The sequence below is a fragment of the Pantherophis guttatus genome, chromosome 3, assembly GCF_059756535.1.
Source record: "Pantherophis guttatus breed Tessera chromosome 3, ASM5975653v1, whole genome shotgun sequence".
In the NCBI taxonomy this organism is placed as follows: domain Eukaryota; kingdom Metazoa; phylum Chordata; class Lepidosauria; order Squamata; family Colubridae; genus Pantherophis; species Pantherophis guttatus.
The window spans coordinates 107,376,821-107,401,143 of record NC_142065.1 but is presented as its reverse complement, the minus strand read 5'-3'; the positions used below and the strand labels follow the sequence as shown (position 1 = coordinate 107,401,143).

Genomic DNA, 24,323 nt, shown 5'->3' with positions numbered 1-24,323 from the left:
TTTGCTAGTTGATTCATGTTCTCAACTCAGTTTTAAGTAAGAGCCATGATTACCAATGTAATGCCACTCAGAAACATTTGAGCTTTTTGCTAATTATCAGTTTTTACTCACCAATGTCTTCAAGTCTGGATCAAAACAATTTGGGAGATTTCTTTAAGCTCTCCCAAAGGAACCAAAGATAAACAAAAGCTATTACCCACTTCAAAGGATGGAGAAAGTCTGACTAAGTAGTTGCCAAAGAAACTGACAAATCTAAATCATTCTGCTTAGAGAGGTCTAATAAATCCAGGTCCCTGTAAAGCAGAGGTTCTAAACCAGGAAAAAAAAGTAATTCTTTATACTGAGTGGGGGGAAAAATAAGTAAGACCCTTCAGCAGAAGAAATGTGAGACAGAAAAGGGTCTATATGTGGAGCAAGGGGTTGGGGATTGGTTGAGGAGAGGAGGTGGAAAACAGCAAGTGAGTCACAATACTGAGGAAAGGGGAAAGCAGATAGGGGCATCAAGCATATAGAGAATATTGGAAAGATGCAGTAAAAAGTAGCAGTAGGCTATGGGAGAGGATGATAGAGATGAAGATGGGGAAAACTGGGGAGAATAAAAGACCTGTGAGAAATCAGCATAACAGACACCCTGCCAATCCATTTTTTGTATCTGCATCTTTAAATTAAAGGAACAGCCTCCCACACACTGATTCATGCTATGTCACAAGAACTGCTCTGCTATGATTAGCGATTGTATTATGTACTTCACTGAAGCATAGAATAGAATAACCTTTGGTTGATGGATGCTGCAAGCTGTCATGCAGAATTGTGCATTGTCAGTGTTAAAAAGATCCTCAGGAACAGTTTCCGCTTGCATTGGCAGAGTATATACTAAAATTGAAATGATACAGGGAAGATTAGTATAGCCTCTTTGCAAGGAAGGCATTCAAATTTCTGAAGTGTCCTTTATTTATTTATTTGGAATGGCTTTGAACAGCCTTAAAGGCTCAGATATCTCATAATACTATTCTTTCAGCTCTTAATCCTTTTCTGTTTTTAAAACTGTAATTTTATTAAAAATTACACTTATGAAAGAAAATCAATAAAAAATTAAAAAGAAAAAAAAGAAGCAGAGAAAAAGAAAATGGGAAAAATACTCTTAAAATTAACTTCTGGGTCCATTGTTTGAAAATATCCTTCAATATGTCCAATGTTAAAATATTTTACTCTATTCTGTATTAAGAATGTTAAGTGTTGTTCTTCTTTAATTGTAATCATTAGTTCCTTCTGGTTCCCTCTAGTATCCAACCTTCAGAGTTCCATGTTATCATGCTTTTTAAAAGGAGTTCAAAACAACAGCTTTCCTCACAGGAAGATTTCTTACAATTAATTTCAAAATCTTATTTCAAATCCATCTGGATCTTTAATCCAAAATCAACTTTCCAAAATCAATCATATAATCAACCTTTTCCTTCAGTCTTTTAATCCTTTTTTGGATGTATAAACAATGGAAAATGTTCCTCCAAATTATGTTATGAATGAGTGGATATAACCTAATTTGTTATAGCCATAATAATGGCTATAACATAACGGACATAATATAACAGGAAACTAAGGCTCAGAATGAACTAAGACTTGCAACAAATGTCAGAAATAATTGAGGAAAAAAACCCTGCTTTGAACATGTAAAATGCAAAAAAAAGTTAAGGAAACAATCAGTCCACGAATGGGAGAAGTTGGCAAGGAAGTGATGGGTAGCAGGGAGAAAGCAGAGCTGCTTAATTCATTATTTGTATCTGTCTTCACGCAAAAAGAAAAAGTCCAGTTTACCAAAAACAGAACCATAAAACACAGACTAGGAATAAGAATAGAAATTAAAATAGGTAAAAAAATGTTAAGAGAATATCTGTCTACTCTGGACGGATTCAAATCACCAGGACCAGATGGATGACATCCCAGAGTTCTGAAGGAGCTGGCTGATGTGATCTTGGAACCATTGAACCATATCTTTCAAAGATCCTGGAGCACTGGGGAACTACCAGAGCACTGGAAAAGAGTTGATATAGTTCCAATCTTTAAAAAAAGGAAAAAAGAATGATCCAGGAAACTATAGACCAGTCAGCCTGACATCAGTACCTGGGAAGATCCTGGAAAAGATAATCAAGAAACAGATCTGCAAATACCTAGAAGCAAGCAAAGTTATAACCAGAAGCCAACATGGATTTGTCAAAAACAGATCATGCCAAACAAATCTTATTCTTTGATAAAGTGACTAAATTAGTGGACCAGCGAAATGCTCTGGATATAGTATATTTGGATTTCAGTAAGGCATTGACAAAGTAAACGACAACCTACTTCTTTGGTAAGTTAGAAAAATATGGGATAGACAGCATCACCACCAGGTGGATTTGTAACTGGTTGACGAACCACACTCAACGTATAGTCCTTAATGGAACTACATCTAAATGGAGGGAAGTAAGCAGTGGGGTACCCCAAGGTGCTGTTTTAGGGCCAATTTTCTTCAATATCTTCATAAATGATTTAGATGAGGGAATAGAAGGGGAACTCATTAAATTTACATATGACACCAAGCTGGTAGAATAGCCAGCACCCCAGAAGATAGGTTCAAGATCCAGAAGGATCTTGACAGACTTGAACACTGGGTCATATCAAACAAATGAAATTCAATACCGAGAAAAGTAAAGATTTACACTTGTGCCAAAAAAAAAAAAAGAGTACAGGTTTAGAATAGGTAGAACCTGGCTCAATAGCAGTAACTGCAAGAGGATTTTGGAGTCCTAGTGGACATTTACTTAAATATGAGCCAGTAGTGTGCCACAACCATCAAAAAAAGCCAATGCAACCCTAGGGTACATTAACAGAGGGATAGAATCAAGATCATGTGAACTATTAATACCACTTTATAATATTTCAGTAAACCACACTTGGAATACTGCATCCAGTTTTGGTTGTCACAATATAAAAAAAAATGTTGAGACTCTGGAAAGAGTCCAGAGAAGAGCAACAAAGATGATTAGGGGGCTGGAGGCTGAAGAATGGAATTGGGTAATTCTAGTCTAGTGAAAAGGACTAGGGGTGATACGATAGCAATATTCCAGTATTTGAGGGACTGCCACAAAGAAGAAGGGGGTCAACCTATTTACCAAAGCACCAAAAGGCAGAACAAAAAGCAATGGATGGAAACTAAGCAAGGAGAGAACAGGAGGAATATATTTAATATTTTGGGAAAGCCAAATATTGTAATTCCTAGTTAAACTATCATTTGGTTTGTGGAATTTGATTTTCATACTCTAATAATGAAGCCCATGATGTATAATGGTGTAGTTCGCCATTAAGAATCCTGTTATGAAGATCCTCAGAGTGCTTAGGGAAAGGACTTTCTAGAAGATATTAGCATGTACTGAAAAGCATTTCCATGTACTAAGAATTCCATGTTTAGTGTGCAACAGAAGATCAATCTGATTAAATTGCAAGAGTAATATTGCTACTGTTTGCAGTAACAGGGCAGATAGTCTAACATACTGATCCTCCTATTCCTAGCAGCCATAAACCTCTTGTCTGTACAGCCTTTCCTAGAGCAAGAGAAATAAGTTGCTAAGGTGATACAAACAAAAATAAATGCTGCATGGTATCACTGCACCTGAGCTTTTTAGTAACAAATCAATTAGACGTTTATGGGAAAGGGGATGCATCGTCAAGAGTTGAGAATTAGGAACAGGTCAACCTGAAAATAACTCCTTAAACAAAATAGCGCGTACTACTATGTTTTAATTATCTAAAAGTCTTAAAAATAGAAGTTGTATTATACTGACCTTATGGCTGTAATAAATATTTGAATTGACTCTGTTCATAAGTATTTAACCTTTATATCAGAGTTTATTTAATAAGTCAGTTTATGAGAAATTAGATACATTTGGTTCATGTTATATGCAGAAACTTAACATTATTAAACTATTGCATTAATAAGAGGTAAATATACTTCAACAGAGACAAATTTAGGATAAGAAGAAAAGAATTTAATAATAATGGTACGGCTGGTGTTACTTGGTCTGAGATAAAAATGAATTTAAAAAAAATCAAATTATTTTCTATTAGTATTGGAGGGGAAAAAGTGGGATGCACTGGTTGTTTGTGTGTTGTGCGTTTCAGAGATTTTTTGCATTAACTGCTAAAATGAATTGGCTTGCGTTCTCTTTTAAGCTAATTCATAACCTGAATTCCATCCCACTCCCAATCTAAATAGTTCTTCTCTTTTCAGACCATTTTTTATATTTGTTTTTTCTTAGAGCTTTTACTAACATTCTGATTTTTATTTTGCTTCCCTTCTATTCTTCCTTCTTGAGATCTCTTAAGCATATTTGATGTTGATATTATCAGTTTGTTTCATAAGGGTTAAATATAATTTTTGCTCTGTTACAAACTTTCTAGTGTAATTGATTTATTATTTACTCTAACATCTAATACACATTCCATAATCTCTGAAAAATCTTAACTGTGTTTTTTAGGAGAGGTTATGGAATCAGATTTGTAATGTTGATACTATGAACACAGTGATTTTTTAAAAAATGATGAATATCAAACTGCTGACTAATTGTATAAGTAAAAGATTCTATTCTTTTCATTAACTTGGCCTTGTGCTACTATTACCTACAGCTGCTGGAGGTGCAGCACATGGGTGATTATCAATGAAGCATAAACTCAGTGCTAACTCTGAAATAAAAAGACAGATGGCAGAATGTGCTATTTATAGTTCATTCCAACCTGCCTCAGGCAAGTACTGCAGAAATGGTTACAAGAAATGCTGTCAGTTACTAAGGAGATGAAGCAATGCTGTGGACAAAAAGTCTAAATTTCTAGTCTTAAGGAAGAGTTCTGAACATAGGAAAATAGCTTTGGTTATGCATGTTCTAAATTCATTCTGGGGGAGGGAACCATAACTCTCACTTTCTTTGCTGAAAATGAAATCAAAGGAAGAATTCAGCATTTATTTTTATTGTGTAGGCCAGGGGTGTCAAACTCAATTTCATTGAGGGCCGCATCAGGGTTGTGTTTGACCTCTGGGGGACTGGGTGAGCGTGGCCAAGTGTGGCCAGGGTGGGCGTGGCCCATGAGCTCCGTTTTCGCTGGCAGAAGGCTGCAGGAGGTTGTCGCAGCCAGAAAAGGGAGCTCCGTTTTTGCTGGCAGAGACACCGCGGGCTAGTCTTTCACTGTTTCCAGGGAGGGCCTGCAGAGCAGATCTAAGTACCCCGCAGGCCTGATCTGGCCCACAGGCCCTGAGTTTGACACCCCTGGTGTAGGCCCTGGATGGCTTCTGTACTTGTATACTTTTCTCTGGCTGTACAAGAGAAAAGGGGGATCCAAGACCTAGAACCTGGGGGATGGATTCCTTTTCTTCTGGACAAACTTTATCTGTTTCCCTGGTAACTTTCTGAACAACAACAACAACCTGGTGACCCTGATTGATACAGTTCAGGATTTTCATTTTTCTGTTGCACTGAAAATATCTTCTTCCAGAAGGAACAGATCTGCTTTCTCCACACAGAGACAAGATCTGCCTCCTCCTTCTTCTTCTCTTACATTGTCAAATGATATATAGAGGATTTGACTATTCTTTGTCAGACAAAAAGTATATTTCAGCAACAAAGACATATATAGCCAAGTGGAATTATTTTCTTGTACTCACTGAAACAGCTTGGCTTCATTATGTGCACTCTTCACCACATCTACATAAAAACTGAAGCAGGGTGGCCTAGGCCTGCCTTTTTTCCAAGTCATTGGTTCTTCCTATGTATTGTCTAGTCAAAGCGTTCATTCAGTTTAAATGTATCTATCAATCTCTCATTTCAAACTGAAGCTTTTGGTCTGTATTGGTAATGCTCCTATCCAGAACCTTTGATCAATGGAGAGTTAAGTCTACTTGGCTCCTTGGTTCTCTGAGGAGCTGAGGGAGATGAAGCTCCGGAAAAGACGCATAGAGAGCAGTTGGAGGTCTAGTCGGTCCGAATCTGACCGAAACGGGTAAGAGCTCATATTAAGACCTACCTAGTGGCGATAAAAGCGGCAAAATTTAATTATTTTTCTGCTCTTATCGCATCGGCAGATAACCGCCCAGCCGCCCTGTTTAGGGTGACCCGCTCCCTCCTCCATTCGGGAGCGCGGGAGGATCCCTTGCAGGGTCATGCTGAGGATTTTGTTCAGTATCTGCACAATAAAATCACTCAGATTCGGGAAGGCATGGTCTCCGACTGGGTAGGTACAGACGGGATGATGGAGGCCGGTCTTGAGAATGTCATTTGGGAGGAGTTCGATCCTGTTGCTCCCGAGGACGTGGACAGGATACTGGGGCGGCTGAATGCGACCACATGTTTATTGGACCCGTGTCCCTCCTGGCTGGTACTGGCCTCCCGGGAGGTTACGCGAGGCTGGCTCCAGGGTATTATCAACGCTTCCTTGGGTGAGGGTGTCTTGCCATCAGCCTTGGAAGAGGCGGTGGTGAGGCCCCTCCTCAAGAAGCCTGCTCTGGATCCGGCTGTTTTGGCTAACTATCGTCCGGTCTCCAACCTTCCCTTCGTGGCGAAGGTTGTTGAGAGTGTGGTGGCACGACAGCTGCCTGGGTACCTGGATGAAGCTGTCTATCTGGATCCACGCCAGTCCGGCTTCAGGCCTGGGCACAGCACGGAAACGGCATTGGTCGCGTTGGTGGATGATCTCTGGAGGGCTCGGGATAGGGGTTGCTCCTCTATCCTGGTCCTATTAGATCTCTCAGCGGCTTTTGATACCATCGACCATGGTATCATGCTGCGCCAGTTGGAGGGGCTGGGAGTGGGGGGCACCGTTCTACGGTGGTTCTCCTCCTATCTCTCCAACCGGACGCAGTCAGTGTTGGCAGGGGGGCAGAGGTCGACCCCAAGGCGCCTTGTGTGTGGGGTGCCGCAGGGATCGGTCCTCTCACCCCTTCTGTTCAACATTTATGTGAAGCCGCTGGGCGAGATCATCCGTGGCTTCGGGGTGGAATTCCATCAGTACGCTGACGACACTCAGCTGTACATCTCCACCTCCACTCCAGGCCATCCCAACGATGCCCTTGAAGTGATGTCCCGGTGCTTGGAGGCCGTGCGGATCTGGATGGGGAGTAACAGGCTTCGACTCAACCCCTCCAAGACCGAGTGGCTGTGGCTTCCGGCATCCCGATATAGCCAGCTGGCGCCATCGCTGGCTATTGGGGCGAGTTATTGGCCCCCACAGAGAGGGCTCGAAACTTGGGTGCCCTCCTGGGTGCACGGCTGTCTTTAGAAGAGCATATGACGGCCGTGGCCAGGGGGGGCTTTTCATCAGGTTCGCCTGATTCGCCCTTTCTGGATCGGGACTCCTTACGCACAGTCACTCAGGCACTCATCACTTCCCGCTTGGACTACTGCAATGCTCTCTACATGGGGCTCCCCTTGAATTGCACCCAGAGGCTCCAGTTGGTGCAGAATGCGGCTGCGCGGGGGATTATGGGAGCGAGAGGGCGCTCCCATGTGACACCTCTCTTGCGCGAGCTGCATTGGCTCCCGGTGGACTTCCGGGTGCGCTTCAAGGTACTGGTTACCACCTTTAAAGCGCTCCATGGCATCGGACTGGGTATTTGCGGGACCGCCTTCTGCCGCCAATAGCCTCCCACCGGCCAGTACGCTCCCACAGAGAGGGACTCCTCAGGGTGCCGTCAGCTAGGCAGTGTCGGCTGGCAACCCCCAGGGGGAGGGCCTTCTCTGTGGCAGCACCTGCCCTCTGGAACGATTTGCCCCTGGAGATACGGAGGATATCAGATCTCCGGGCTTTTTGCCGCGCCCTAAAAACTTTTTTCTTCCATCAAGCAGGGCTGGGGTGAAACACCCCCCCCCCCGTTTTTGAGATATTAGATTTTTTAATTGTTTAATGGGTTTTAGTCGTAAGGTTCTTAATTTTCGGCCAAAGGGTATAATTCTTTTAAATTTTTAAATTTTGTATTGGATGTTTTTTACTTGGCTGTGTACCGCCCTGAGTCCACCAAGAGAAGGGCGGTATACAAATTTAAATAAAATAAATAAGTCAGCCCTCTACCTCCTCACCTGGCTTATGAACGAACACAGCATCCTTCATTCCAAAATACTGCACTCCACAGCCATTGTATTGTGCCTGATCTATCTTTTCTTTCAAATTGTGTATTATCTTTTCATCTAGTTCGGGTCCTCATTATTAACTTTTTAAAAATAACACAAGATTTTTGAACCAGTTGTGGCATACTGAGAGCACCAGGAGAGTAATAGCTTGTCCATTCTTTTTTATAATAATATTTAGTTTATTCAAGGGACGTTAAGATACAAAACACCAAAAAAAAAACCACACCCCACAACAAGCAAGGTATTAAAAAGAATAAGTGTTTTAAAAAAGACTAACACATATACTAACACATATACTCCTCCTCCTTAGTTGAATGCTGATTAATATAATACCGCAATATTAATTTCCTACCCCTTACAAAAAAGGCGAAAAGAATTTTTACTCCATTACTAAATCTGTTTAAAAATTGTTATCTTGTCTTATAAATATACTATATTAATAAGAAAATAGTTAATGGGAAAAACAATAAGAATATTATATAAAAATATAATAATAATAAAAATTATTAATAATTATTATTAAGACTTGTCCATTCTAAAGGGATGAGCAACTGTTATTTTGTACTCAGATTCCTAAGAAAATTTTAGCCTCAGTGCCTCCTGGTATGGAGAGGGAGTAAAGTATCTTTGACATTTTTCAGGAGAGGTTGTTCCACCAGAACCAGTGGCCCCTTTCAGATAGCCCTTTGTTTGGAACTAAGACTCTGAATTGCAATTTGATTAAATCCTTTGCCCATCAATTAACACTATTGATTTGAACTTCATGCCCCCCAAAATTATGCGTTATTAGAGATGCATTTTTTTTCTCTGGTGATGTGGTCCCTATTAATCTCCAAGTTGTTGCTGTTGATTTGAATCAGAAACCACAATGAAGAATTTATTACTTAACTGTATATCTGGATCTTCATCAGGGCATCAATGAATTCACATAAAACCCCTTTCTCTCTTGGTGCTTCACCATTGTCAGTTTTCAGGCATCTGTCTTTGTTCCAAGAAACAAAGGAGATTAATGGAAACAGCACACAGTATATAAATTGTAATAATCGAGTGTGGGGCTTTCACCAAAATTTCTACTCTGCCTCTTTACCAAGCTACTCAAAGTAAAATGCATGGTTATTTCTTCAATGTTATTTTCCTTCAACCTGTTAGAGAAGTAAACAGCAAAGGATAGTTACTGATTTGATCCTGAGATTCCAGGCTGCAGATATTTTAATCTAAGTCTCATCAGTCATAGTCCAATTCTATTATGCCCCACACTTTATTAAAACCCAGAAAGTCTACATAGAAGCATCTACAGTTAAATGTGTACAGGGAGACCATTCGAACACAGATTTTTTTAAAAAAAACTTATCCTGACCCCTCTCCTTCCTTTGGGAATAAATGATGTGAAATGAATAAATATTTATATAATAATTTTCCAGGTCTTTATTGTACTTTATTGAAAAGAAAGAGTTAAAGATTAATTATTTCTAATTCAAGCAATATTAAATGATGTATAAAGTTATCACCTAAATTATTTTTAATATGCTGCTTTTGTTCTTCCAATTGAACAAAAAGCACAAACTATAGTAAACACGTTTTAAATAGTCAAAATGCCAATGTTAATTCTACTTTAATTTGTTTTACTCTTTGCTGTTAAATATTTTTAAACATCTTGATTAACAAGCTGTTAGTTGCATTTTAAAACCTACACGCCTTAATTTTGTAATCTCTTGAATTTTGCTTTTAACTGTGAAACAACTTGTACCTTTATTATGATAATGCAGTTATATGTTGACATTGTTAAAAATAGAATATATATTATCATTACATTCACATTTTATAATTTATTATGACTTCGTGGACTGCATAACCTCTTATACTGAAATGAGAGCAGAATGTATTCTATCGATTAGCGTATTGTAAAGTTCAATTTCATTAGTTTTGACTTAAGAAATGTATGCCATATGTGGACTTAATATTTTTTCAGAAAGTATATAAAATTTGAAATGAAGCAGAGATTTCTGCAGCATTGTTGATAACAATTTGTTGCATTATGCCCTATTATTTTATGGGGGTATTATGTGGGAAGATCTAGCAGCTTTCAGAAGCACTACGCCACAGATAATTGGATATAAGGTTGTTGAAGTTAGGTTCTAAGGAACACTTGGGATTGCTGCAAATGTTTACATATGATTTCCCTATGCTGCCTGATTCCGCTGAAGGATTGACAGCGGAGTCATCTAGATTTATGACTTTGGGAGGTTTCATCCTGCTTCTCTATACAGTAGAAAATGAAAGAGCTCAAAGAGTTTTGTGAAGTAGCAATCATGGACCTGATCCAGATCACCAAGGGCCAACATAGGCTAGTGGACACTCATCAGATTTGGGTTTTAATTTAAGGCAGTTGCAACATTATTTGAGAGTTAAAAGCATTACCATCAGTCATTTTTCATGGTTCAATCAACTCTGACCATTCTGAATTTTATGCCCCGTAATGCAAAGAAGATGAAGCTATTATTTTGGTTCATTCCTGGCAACTAATGAATTCAAAGGGAGCTTGTATTTTTTTCTGAGGATTTGATGGGCAGTTTGCCTTGAAATGAGTGTACAATAATGATGTTAGATCAGACCCCTAACAACCTTAGTGTACACTGAAGAGCTCTAGGAAATGAAACAGCAGAAGAAAGAGTGCTATTGGAGGAAGATTAAAAAATGAGTCTGACCAATCACATTGAAGAGCCCCATTAGAGACTACTTGTTGTTTTAACCATTCAGTTGTGTCTGATTCTTGGTGACTTTATAAGGCAAATGTTCTCCATGCTACCCCATCAAGCACAGCTTCTTTCAGTTGTTGGATATTCATTACAATAAGAGCAGCAAAATTTGATTTTCTGTTCTTCATACATCTGTGGCTTGCTGACTGTTTAGGTTGGCTTGATCCCTTTTTGGAAGAAAAGCATCACAAATTATCTGCAAGGCTGTGGTAAGGATTATTCTAAGCATCTCATGATGCTTAGATCTGTTTTAGACTAAATTCCAGCTGAGAAAGTTCTATTGAAGGCATACTCCTCTTATTTTGGAGGAATTCTAGATTCCTCCAAATCTTGAAAGAAATAGACAAGGTTCTCAGGGCTGTGAATCTAGCCATCTATTAGTTATATCAATGCTCCTGCTGGCTGATTAAAAAAAGCCTCCAAGAAACAACATGGAGTTGGCTCCAAGTGATGATAAATTCATTCTCAAGTGAGAGGGTGATAATGCTGGGCTTGAAAGAAATGGTAGTATGAACCCTTCTCAAGAAGACATCATTGGACAAGTAGTGTAAGATAATTTCAAGTCATCCCCAATCTGTTTTTGGGAAGGTGATTGAGAAGGTGACTCATGGAGGAAGCAAATTATTTAGATCCTTTTCAGTTGAGTTTCATGACTGTGTTCAGTACAAAGATGCATTTGTTGTATTTCTGGATAACTCTCTGACAGAGCTGACATGGCAATGGTGACTAACAACAACAACAACTAATACTACTATTACTATTATCTCTTTTATTCATTAAACATGAAACTCAGTCAACTGAATGTTTAAAAATGTATCAGAAATATTATTGACTGGCACTGATGATTGATATGGGTTGCTGCCAGCATCCTAGGTATCAACCAAGTACCTTCTTAAAGATGTACGATGTTCCGAGTAGCACACTTTTGCAGTTCCACTGGTGTTATTGCAGGAAGCTGCAATTTCTTGATCTTTTTTTATAAAATTCTTAGACATGGTACCAAGTGCCCTGATGACAATGGGTATCACTGTTATATGTTTCATCCATAATCATGTAGTTTTGATGGCCAGGTCACAATATTTCATGATTTTTTTCCAGTTCTTTTTCTTCGACTCTGGTGTCTCCTGGTACAGCGATATCAATAAATTGTGTTTTGAGGGAGGAGCTGACGTAGTGACGGGACCGTCGGAGGATTTCTGGGCTCCAGGATCGCTGCTGAGAACCCTGCCGCTAGATGGTCCTTCTTGGACTCACAGTCTAGTTTTGACTGTGATAGTGGAGGGCACATCCTGACAATCCCAGGGACATCGCAAAGTCCCTGATTGATCTGGGAGAAGCCCTTTTTCTACCGGCGGGGCGGCAGCCATTGTAGCTGCTGAAGCTGGAACAGCTCCAGAAGAAGATTAGAAGGACAGTGAGTCGATGCGGTGAGAGACTTTCAATTTAAACCAATATAAAAGGACCCCCTGAGACTGAAGTGAAAATTAAATTGGAGATAAAAGGAAATTAAGTGGCAAAATTAAGCTGGATTTATTTCTTATTTTAAAACCATTTGCACTGATGGAAGTATAAATCATAGTTTTGTTTTTGACCGGATCTGGATTGAAAAGGACTAATAGAACTGAGAGCTGTCTTACATTTATATGCCTTTGTGCCTTTTATTGAAAAATTTTTTTGGGGGGGGGATTTCATTTTTTCCCCTCCCTCTGAGGATTGTTTTAATTCTCCATTTTATTGACAAAGAACTTTTGGTTTACAATAGCGGGGAAGAAAGAGTGTGTAATACTGCCATCTACTGGATTGGAAACTTTGTTACTCTTTTTTATTCAAGTAGTAAATTGAAACAATTGTGTTATACTTTGTTACAACTCAAGGACTCTGAACATTCTTGCAGATAAGATAGTTGGAAGTACATCTGAGGAAGTTGGAATTATCTGCATTGTTTATTCATGTGTTCTTCAGGGAACTATCAGAAGTAGGAGTCTGAGACTGAACAAGAGAGATTTGTTGTTGTTTGGGGAAGGAGAATTGTAGAAAAAATGAATCCTTTTTTCTTTCACCTTTCATCATATTTTTTTTCTCTGCTAAGTGATAACTCTCTGTATTCTTCCCCTGCTTAAACATTTTCAATGGACTTAGGAAACTTTTCCTTCCCCCCCCCTCATATATAACTGAATTGGATTAAGGTGTACAAGTGCCTGAAGATTGATTTTTGACTTTTATTTATTTATTTATTTATTTATTTATTTATTTATTTTGGTTGGCTTTTTGGCCTCTCATTTTTCAGTTTTGTTTTCCTTTCTTTCATTTTTTAAAATTGATTTTGATATTTTATTGACATTGGGACTAAATTAAGCCCTTTTTAAAGTGGATTAGGGTATTGAAGAACCTGAAGAATTGTTAATTTTTTCTTTCTCCCTTTTTTCTTTTATTCTCTCTTTTCTTGGCTTTTTCCTTTTTTTTGTTTTGGCTGCTGGTGACTACTTGATAGAATGAGTAGAAAGGTAATGGCAGTTGGCTCCGCCTCAACTATGCCTTCCTCGTCACCATCTGGAGGACAGCGATCTAGTCAGATGATGCTTCAGCAGGAGGAGGAGAAAGAAAAAGAAAGAAAGAGATGACATTACAGATGATTCTTCAAGTAGTCCAGAAGATTGAATAACAACAATTAAAGACAGATGAAAAGTGGCGAGTATACAGCACATGATGTTGAAATATGAAGATAGATTGCAAAAAATTGAGAAAAATGAGGAGCAAAGAGAAGGAAAAATTAAAGACATAGACAATAGATTTGGAGAAGTTGAACATGACAGGAGTGGATTAATTGGATGGGAGATGGACAGATCAGAATTTTATCTTATGTAGAAGAAGAGAAAGGAGAGAATTTGGCAGAAATAATGATAGGAATTTTAGCAGAAGCACTAGAAATTACCAAGGAGAAGATGATGGACGGCGTAGATGAGATATATCGAGTTTATACTAGATATGCAATGCGCAACAAATTACCATGAGAAGTACATATAAGGTTTACTAAGAAACCAATTAAAGCACAAATACTGCAGATTGCCAGAGAAAAAGCATTGAAGTACAAGGAGAAAGAAATTGTTGTTCTGAAGCAAATACCAAGAAAAGTGAGGGAGTTGAGGAGAGAATACCAATTTCTGACTAAAATACTACTTCAAAAAGGTGTGAATTCTACAGATGGCTGATACCAGAAGGATTAGTGTTAACGTGGCAACTACAGAGATATAGAATAGATACAATAGACAAAGCGAAAGCATTTTATGCAGAATTTTTCAAGGAGAAGGAAATGGAAATGGAATTGCAAAAGACAGTGGTACCAATAGAACTGCAAGAAGAGGAATTAGCAATGATTGAAAAAGCAGAAGGAGCAGTAGGGGGGATTGTGGAGTATAAAGAACAGCGTGAACCAAGAACAACTAGAGCAATAAATCCTATAAAGTATGAACATGGAAGAGAAAAAATTGATTTCAATAAACATAAATGGACTTAATTCAACTGTTAAAAGAAGAAAGGTATTTCACAAATTAGAGAAATTAAAATTTGATATTTGTTTGCAAGAAGTACATATTAAAAAGCAACATGAACAGTTATTGGCGCATTCAAAATTAGGAAAAAATTTTACATCATTGCCACAATGTAAAAAAAGAGGAGTTGTCTTATATATTAGAAATACAATACCAGCGGAGCAAATATATGCAAATGATGAAGGAAGAATTTTGGTGGTGGAAATAATAGATAATAATATGAAATTTCTGTTAATAGCAATATATGCTCCAAATAACAATCAAAATGACTTCTATTGGAAATTGCATATGAAAATAATTGAATTGGAATATGATAATATCTGTATGATGGGAGATTTTAATGGTATAGTGGATGAGAAATTGGATTATAAAACACATAAAACAATAAGGCATAGCAGAAAGATACTACCGAAATCTTTTTTCAAGATGATTGAGGAAGTAAACTTAAAAGATGCATGGAGAGACAGAAATGGGAAAAACAGACAATATACTTTTTATTCTGACAGACATTCATCTTGGTCTAGATTAGATATGATATGGACAACAATGGAACTGACTTTGAATATAGAACAAATTGAGATAGAAGCAAATACGTGGGCAGATCATAATCCAGTGACAGTGAAATGGAAAGGACAAAGGAGAAGATTCAGATGGACTTTAAATAACACTGTACTAAAAGAAAAGGATTTTGTGCAGAAAATGGAGAGAGAATTGGCTTTCTTTTTCAAGGCGAATAGGAAAGAGGACACATCAATGCAAAATCTTTGGGATACGATGAAGGCCTATGCCAGAGATTTGATAATAGACTATACAAGGAAGAGAAATATTAAGAAAAGACAAACTAATAAAATATTGGAAGATGATTATAAGAGATTTGAAAAAGACCTTCAGAAATGTCCACACAAGAAAGATGTTAAAATGAAAATGGATACAATAAAACATAAAATGTAGTTATTGGAGAAAGAAGAACTAGCCCAAAAAATTAGAAGTATTAAACAGAATTACTTTGAGAATGCTAATAAACCAGGCAGATGGTTAGCATATAAATTGAAAAAAGAGAGAGAATCAAAAATAATAATACAACTAATCAATGACCAAGGACAAAGTAAATTTGGAAACAAGGAGAAGAAAAAAATTATACAGGATTATTATAGACAATTGTATGAGCAGGAAAATATAGAGGAGGAAAATGTGGTACGATATCTCCAAAATGCAAATCTACCTCGGATTCCTAAAGATATTGAGGAGATGCTAGAGGGAAATATAATGATGATGGAACTAACCGAAGCAATTAAAAAACAAAAGAATGGGAAGGCACCACGGCCAGATGGATTGCCAGCGGAATATTATAGGACATTGCAGGAATCCTTGAGTCTCCCACTTTTAGAAGTTATGAATGAAGTGATGACAAAGAAGGAAATACCCAAGTCATGGTCAGAGGCATATATTACATTGATTCCCAAGGAGGACACTGACCCACAACAAATCAAAAACTACAGACCTATACAGACCTATATCCCTGCTAAATTCAGAATTATAAATTTTTTGCTTCAATATTGGCAGAAAGACTTAAAAGATATTTAAACAATTTTATATACTCAGATCAAAATGGGTTTCTGCCAAAAAGACAAATTAGAGACAATATGAGAATAATTCTGGACACTTTGGAATACTATGAAGTCTATCCTGAAAAGCTTTGATATTTTTAGATGCACAAAAAGCTTTTGACAATGTGAATTGGCTATTTATGTTGCTTCAAATGGAACAGATGGGCTTTGGTAAAAAAATTACCCAAACAATTGAAGCCATATATTATAAACAAACGGCAAAAGTAATGATAAATGGAGAATTGACAGATTCTATTGAGATAAAAAAAGGCACTTGACAAGGTTGTCCACTGTCCCTCTGTTGTTCATATTAACATTAGAAGTGCTAAATAGAAATATCAGAGAAGAAAAAGATATAAAAGGAATGAAAATTTGAAAAGAAGAATACAAATTGCAAGTGTTTGCAGATGACCTGGTTTTCATTCTTGAAGATCCATTAATATCAATAACTACACTGATAAATAAAATTGGAGAGTTTGGGAAAGTAGCTGGTTTGAACATCAATAAAGACAAAACGAAGATTCTGACTAAAAATATGTTGGTAAAGCAAAAAGAAGAATTGGGGGATATATCAAAGATGCAGGTCACAAATAAAATTAAATATTTGGGGATGTATTTGACAACAAGATGTAGCACGCTTAAAGAAAATAATTATAACAAACTTAAACAACAGATAGGGACAGACTTGGCGAAATGGGAAAATTTACAATTATCATTGATTGGGAGGATATCAACTATTAAGATTAATATTCTGCCTAGAATTTTATATTTGTTCCAGACAATTCCAATTAGATTGGGGAAAGATTTTTTTGAAGAATTGAATAAAATTGTGTTAAAATATATTTGGCAGGGAAAGAAGGTGAGGATAAAATTAAAGTTGTTACAAGATGCTAGAATGAGACGGGGTTTTGGTTTACCTAACTGGGAACTTTATTATCAAGCGACAAGTTTGATGTGGATTAAAGAATAGCTAACGTTAAGAAATACTAGATTATTGAATTTAGAAGGACATGATTTGTTGTTGGGGTGGCATGCTTTTTTATTGTATAAGGGAACAAAAGTACAGGTGTATTTTAGAAGACATCATATACGTGAGGCTTTGTTATTAAATTGGGAGAAGACTAAAAAACAACAACATTTGAAAATTCCAGCCTGGGTATCAACGATTGAAGCATTTTCATATTCAGTAATATTTAGAAGGGAACAAATTGTTAGATATAGTGAATTAATGGATGAAAAGTGTGAACTTAAATCGAAGCAAGAACTGGAAGAACAAGGTTTTAAGATGGATTGGTTTTCTTATTTGCAAATACGTTCTAGATATGAAGAAGATTCTAAGCAAGAAGGTTTCTATAATGTCTTGACTAATTTAGATAAAATTTTAATGCGTTCTGATGACTATGTAATTAAAAAATTGTATGGTTATTTATTAGAGGTAAATTTGGAAGAAGAACAAGTTAAAGAAACAATGATAGCATGGGGGAAAAATTTTGGTCACGGGATTGAGTTAGAGAAATGGCAAAAATAGTGGTTGCAAAATTATAAAATGACAATGTCTACAGCTTATAAAGAGAATTTGTATAAGATGTTTTACAGGTGGCATCTACCCCTGACGAGAATAGCCAGAATGTTCAAGAACAAATCGGAGAAATGTTGGAAATGTCATCAGACTCCAGGATCATACTACCATATGTGGTGGACATGTGTAGAAGCTAAAAGATATTGGACTAAAATCCACACTTGTTTGGAAAAAATGACAAAGAAACACATTAAACCTGAGATATTTTTATTAGGGATTTTACCAGAAACGTATAACAGAGAATTGAGAAATTTAATTGTGAATGTTTTAACAGCGGCTAGAATTGTATTTGCTAAAAATTGGAAAAAAGAGAAAATACCTACTGAAGATGAAGTTATTAAGAAAATTATGGAATGTGCTGAAATGAGTAAACTGACATTTGAAATTAGAGAACAGGAAGACAAACAATATTATATAATACGGGATTTATTTTATCAATGGCTAAATAATAAAACATGGAAATGAAGTATGAAATATGAAATAAATGTAATGATAAAATATATGAAGCGATTTTTATGGGAGACAAGCCATTGTTAAAAATTGTTGAATGAGAATAATAGCATAAAGGGATATAAAAAAATTGTCAAATAAGAGAAATTAAAATAACTTGAAAATTTTGGATATGGGATTAAGCACAAAAGAATTGTAACCGATCGACACACTTTCTGTGATTGTAATGGATGATGGTTGTTTTATGTTTTGTTATGTTCAAAAATAATTTTTTTTCAAACAAACAAACAAATAAATAAATAAATTATATGTTTTGGTTTTCGACAACCATAGTATCTGGTGTGTTATATTCCAAATGATAATCTGTCTGTATTCAAAAGTCCCACAAGATCTTAACTTTCTCATTTTTGACAACTTTTTCTACTTTATGTTCCCATGGCTTTTTGGATACAGGTAAGTCATATTTTTTATATAATGACCAGTGGATTAATTTAGCAACTCGATCATGTCTAGCTTTGTAATCAGTTTGTGCGATTTTGCTGCACTCACATATTAAATGTGAAACAGTTTCAATTTTATCATTGCAAAGTCGGCAGTTTGGATTGTCAGTGGATTTTTATATCTTTGCTTTCATGGCATTAGTTTGTAGTGCTTGTTCTTGAGCAGTAAGTATTAAACCTTCCGTTTCTTTCTTGATGGTTCCCATCTTAAGCCATGCTCATATCAAGTTGTTATCACATTTTCCTTCAATGTTTTTCAAGTGCTGTCCATGTAAAGCTTTGGTTTTCCATCAATTTAATCTGTCATTCAGCTATTTTTCCTTATATTCTATGTTTGTTTTTGTCATTTTTATACTGTTCTCCATTTTCACAGCCTGTAGCAATTTTTCTGTACTTTGATTCACATAGTCATTCAAAGACATTTTTCTTCTACAGTTTGATGGATTTGTAGTAGCCCTCTGCCCCCTATTCTTGGCAGGTAAAACTTGTCGATGTCACTTCGTGGATGTAAAGTGGGGTAAAGTTTGAAAAGTTTGCATGTTTTCCGGTCCAAGTTTTCCAGTTCAGACAAAGTCCAGTTAATGATTCCAGCTGGGTGTCAGGCCTGGAAGCCATCTTTTACATTGGGCCTTTAAGTCTGCCACATTTACTGCTGTGGGAAACTGGGAGGGGGGATTGTATGGAGCAGAGGGTGATATATAGTCTTAACAACATTCCTTTCTCAGAGAGTCAAGGACATCTTGCCCTGCACCTGGAGGGGTGTGACTGGGAGGCATCTCCAGTTGGGACGGTACTTTGATTGGACCATGTGATGGACATGTGGGTGCTGGGCAGGGATTTGGACTTTCTTTTGGGTGGGGAAAACCTGGAAGCTTTCAGATTCGGATTTTCCCAGATGTATCAATATGATATCTCTAATAAAATGGAACTTTGAGGAACTTCAAGCCTCGGAGTCTTCTTTCATTGGGGATGTTACTTGGAACCCTGAGCCTTGCCTTATGCCCCCTGTGCAGCACCTGCTTTGCCAACTGAGTCCCGACCTCCACACTTCCCTGGGCCGCTTCCGGAATCAGGCTCCGACCGAGGCAGCAAAGGTGCAGGGGGCTTCCCAGGAAACCCAGCACCCAGCGGGGAGGAGCCCAGGCAAGGGTTCGGGGTCGGAGCAGAATGAGCAGCCAAAGCCCATCTCCGCCGGCATACCTGCCTCTCCCCCCATTCTCGGAAGAAGAACTGCTTCCCAGCTCTGGGCACACGAGACAAGCGCCAGGTGGCTGTTTTGAAAGGGGCGGGAGCGGTTTATGCAAGCCGCAGGATACAGCCTGAGCCTCCTCGATCGGGGCACCTTCCTGGGAATTGCTGCCCGGCCTGGCCCGGGTGTTTGGAAAAACAGTACACTGCTGGAAAGTATTGATTGAGTATTGATTCAGTGGGGCTTTTCACATACATTTTTAAGTCATCCATGTATAGTAGATGATTTATCTTGCCATGTTGGCTTGAGATTTGGTATCCCAGTTTTGTGTTATTTATTTATTTATTTTTATTATTTTTATTATTTTTATTTTTATTATTATTATTATTATTATTATTATTATTATTATTATTATTATTATTATTAAACATGTAACAGTGATACCCATTGTCATCAGGGCACTTAGTACCATGTCCAAGAATTTTACAAAATACATCAAAAAATTGCAGCTTCCTGCAATAACACCAGTGGACCTGCAAAAAACTGCGTTACTCGGGACATTGCACATTTTAAGAAGATACTTGGTTGATACCTAGGATGCTGGCAGCAACCCGTATCAACCATCAGCGCCAGTCAATGCTATTTCTGATACATTTTAAATGTTCAATTGACTGAGTTCCACGTTTAATGAATAAAAGAAATCATCATCATCATCATCATCATCATCATCATTATTCACAGCTGCCAGTTTTTTTAGCTAACATTGACTTTCATACACATTGAGTTCTTCCCAAGAACTTACAATGTTGTAATGTATTGGTATAGTATATGTGGAGATATAATGAGTATGGCCTTTTGTAACTGATAGATGGAAATTTTGTCAATCTGCAGCCTGTTTTCACTCTCAGGAGGCTTCAGGGAGGCCTTCTAGGTTGAAAACAGACCATGGGGGCGGCACGCCCTCCACAGCCTGTTTTTGCTCCTAGGAGGCTGCACGGAGGCCTAGTAGGCCCAAAATGGGGTGCAGGGGGTGCCGCATCCCCCTTCACGGCCTGTTTTTGCTTCCAGGGGGATGCAGGAGGTAGAGTGCTGCCTGTCACGCCCACCATGGCCATGCCCATGCCCATGCAGCCGATCATTAAGGCAGAGAACCGATTGTTAAATTATTTGAATTCCACCACTGAATTGATCATAGTATCCTTCTGGACTGAATGTAGGATCATGAATGGAGGACATGACATGCAGTGGTTCACCACTTTCTCCATGGTTATTTTCAGGCAGAATTGATGAGTAGGTGATAAGGCCAGTGATCTTTCCTTTCCAATTTCATATCCACAGGAAAAACTGCTGGACAAGGCTTGGTTTGGTTGATGTTTGGTTATTAAATATACCAACCAAGGGACTTCGTGAAAATGATCTTAAAATACTCTCAAAATTCCAAATATAATCACTGACCTAGTAAAGTTGTAGATGCTTGCTCTAAAAACTAGGATAATTCCTGAAAACAATGAAAATAGACAACAGGAACAACTGAAGCTAGGGGACAAGTTTTGCCTTCATCCTCAGATTTCCCATTAGCTGGTATCTGAAGAAGCAACCTAAAACAGGCTTTTGTTATTGTATTCATGATTTAAGTGACAATGGTCTTTCTCTATACTGGAAATTTATGAAGCAATTGAATGAGATTCAGGTATGAAAATTATTCTTATTTGAATCTATGTCCACAAGTGAAAATTGCTATGACACTCTGCCATTAAATTAGACTGAAAATTATCTTGGCAATATATCTGAATTTAGGTTGCTCGAATTGTGTATTAAAATATTTATATTTTTTGCAAGAGACTGGATGTTTTCTTAATACATGCATAGTTTTCCAGGAGTCATAGTAAATAGTAGAACATAAAAGCCATGTGCCTCATTCGTAATTGCTTGATAACTCAAACTTAACATTTCACATTTTAAATTAATATTAGCTTCCCAGTACCATTCCATTTCTGAAACCAGCAAGATGTTCTTTTTCTTAAATTTAAAAATAATTTAGAAGTCTAACTCTCTTGTGGTAGATTAAGATGCATTGGAATTGGAAACAACTAGCAATGCATACTAATAAATTAGTTGCTCCAGACATATATTCTGTATATTAAAAGAAAAAGAAAAAAAGAAAAAAGGAAAAGTTCTATTTATATATAATTAATAATGGAAATGTATGTAGGTTTACAACTTGTATTAACAATTTATTAATCAGCTATGGTAATTTTCTGTTAGTTCTGACTCAAGCAGGAATTATTTTCAATAATTTAACCAAAGCAGATTCTTCCAGGATATATCATAAGACAATAAAAGCAATGCTTTTTATTTTGTAAGAAGCAAACATTTATTTAGTTTGCATGCATTATAAAGTAGAATAATCTGGATCCCATCCTGCTCCGATTGTCAACGTATTTTAAAAATACTAATATAGTGGTTATAAAATTTGCCAAGCACGTGATTTATATTAACTGTGTTCTGCTACCCAAATTTAATATGGTTTGGATTTTCTCTTTACCTTTTTGCAGGAATCTTCCCAGGAGAGTGTCATTACACGAGATATTCATCGTACATTTCCAGCACACGAATATTTTAAAGATACTGGAGGAGATGGACAGGATTCTCTATATAAGATTTGTAAGGTATTACTGTTCAAATGTCTTGGAGTTTTGTTAAGAAGTTACACAGGTTTGTTGCATACGTTTTCCTAATTTATGTGACAAACAGTTTTACAATAGTATGACATCAGATTAGATTGGGTTTCCCACCTAACATTAACTGAAAACAACCAGATGTTAGGATTTTGCAGTTTAGATTAGATGGAGAGGCCCTGGTAGAGAATGCAAGGAAATAATAAGGTTTGGCTTGCACCAGGATCTATATACTACTAAAACTCTCATTTCTATAACTTTCAACTGAGCAAAATAGTGCATCATAGGGTAATAATTTTTGACCCAAGGTACCTCAAATGGGCTAATTTACAGAATGTGTCCAAAATTTAGGACATATAATTCCCAAAGGAATGAAATTTGTGGAAGTTATGGCTGTTTCAGTATTGCCAGGCTGATAATGCTTCAGTGCTGCTGAGCTGCGGCTGCTGTCATGTGATCATTTTCAATGTCTTATGATAGTTTCCCAGCCTCTTTCTCAGTCACTTTCTCCCTTCCCCACCTGGCAGCAGTCACTTACTTGCCAGGAAGGGCAAGGTGAAGGAAGAAAGGGAGGGAGAAATAAGAAGGAAGGAAGGAAAAGGAAGGAAAACACAATTCCTTACACTACCCCTCTGTGCACCTTCCCCAACCCATGTGGCATCTTTCTGAACCCCTGTGCGCCCTTCCGATTTGCATAGCACCTATCATACCCCCAGACTAGTGGTGGGTTCCTACCGGTTCGGTCCGGTTCGGCCGAGCCGGTAGCAGTGATGATATGACGTCACCGAACCGGTTCTCCCCCCCCCGCCCTCCCACCCCCCACGTTATTCTTACCTTTTATTTGGTCCCACCCCCAATCTATTGCTGCCTCCTGAGTCCCAGCTGATGGCTAGAGGGAAAAAAAACTGTTTAAACTCTTGCCACGGGGCTTCAAAGGGCCGTCCTACAGCTGATCAGTGTTAAAAGCAAACAAATGAGTCGGGTCGTAAGTGCGAGGACTGGTCGTAAGTGCGAGGACCTTCCAGAAATGACTCTGACCAGCTAGCCATGCCCACCTAGTCACATGACCTCCAAGCCACACCCACAAAATAAGCCACGCCCACAGAACCGGTAGTAAAAAAATTTAGAACCCACCCCTGCCCCAGACACTCTTTTTGCCTCACCCCTCTGTGTATCGTCCCTGACCTGAGCACCCACTCTGATCCATGTAGCACCTCTTGTATATCCATGTGATACCAACATCCTTCTCAACCCACCTCATCCCTCCTGCTGCTGATCCCATCCCATGTACCCTTGTGTATCCTTCCTGACCCCCACTACCCACCTCCCCACTACCTGACCCTTCCAAACCCACACAGCATACTCTTCCCAACCTGTACCCTTGCACATTTCTTCACTCCCTCTTCCACCTTGCAACAGCTACTTTATCTGCTGGCTGGCCTTGGACTTACAATTTCCTACCCGCTTCTCCGCTTAACTTTCTTCCTGAAAGTTTCCCACAAGGAAAGTAAATGGGGCGTCAGCAGGAATTCGAGAGAGGACAGAAAGGAGGTAGTTAATGAGATTTCTGATGTTCCCTGCCAGGTTCCCACAAGGATATTCAATGGGGAAACCAGGAGGAAGTCAGAAGTTGCTCTCACTTTCACTGCTTTTTTGCCCACTTGTGGCAATTCTGATTCTCTGTTTAAGTAAGGAAATACCTCTGAAATAATCACCCAACAGAGGACACATTGTCTAATACCCACTAAATCAATAGGTATTCTGGCCTAGCAATTTTCATCTCTTTTAGTTTTTGGATCCCTTACATCCTTAAAAACCACTAAAGATCCCAAAGAGCTTTATTAAAATGTAGGTTATATCTATTGATACTGT

At 38.0% G+C, this 24,323-nt stretch overlaps 1 protein-coding gene and 1 non-coding gene across 6 annotated transcripts in view; both read left to right on the top strand.

Moving 5' to 3' along the window:
- The window catches only part of RABGAP1L (RAB GTPase activating protein 1 like), a 213,062-nt gene that overhangs the window by 77,607 nt on the left and 111,132 nt on the right, over positions 1-24,323 (top strand). For all 5 annotated transcript variants that reach the window (XM_034409764.3, XM_034409762.3, XM_034409765.3 and 2 more), the window contains one exon: positions 22,329-22,442. In XM_034409764.3, coding sequence (XP_034265655.2) covers positions 22,329-22,442 — 114 coding nt within the window. The remainder of the gene's footprint in view (positions 1-22,328; positions 22,443-24,323) is intronic.
- Positions 852-956, top strand: LOC117661302 (U6 spliceosomal RNA). Its single transcript, XR_004589955.1, has one exon. It is a non-coding gene; the product is annotated as a U6 spliceosomal RNA (small nuclear RNA).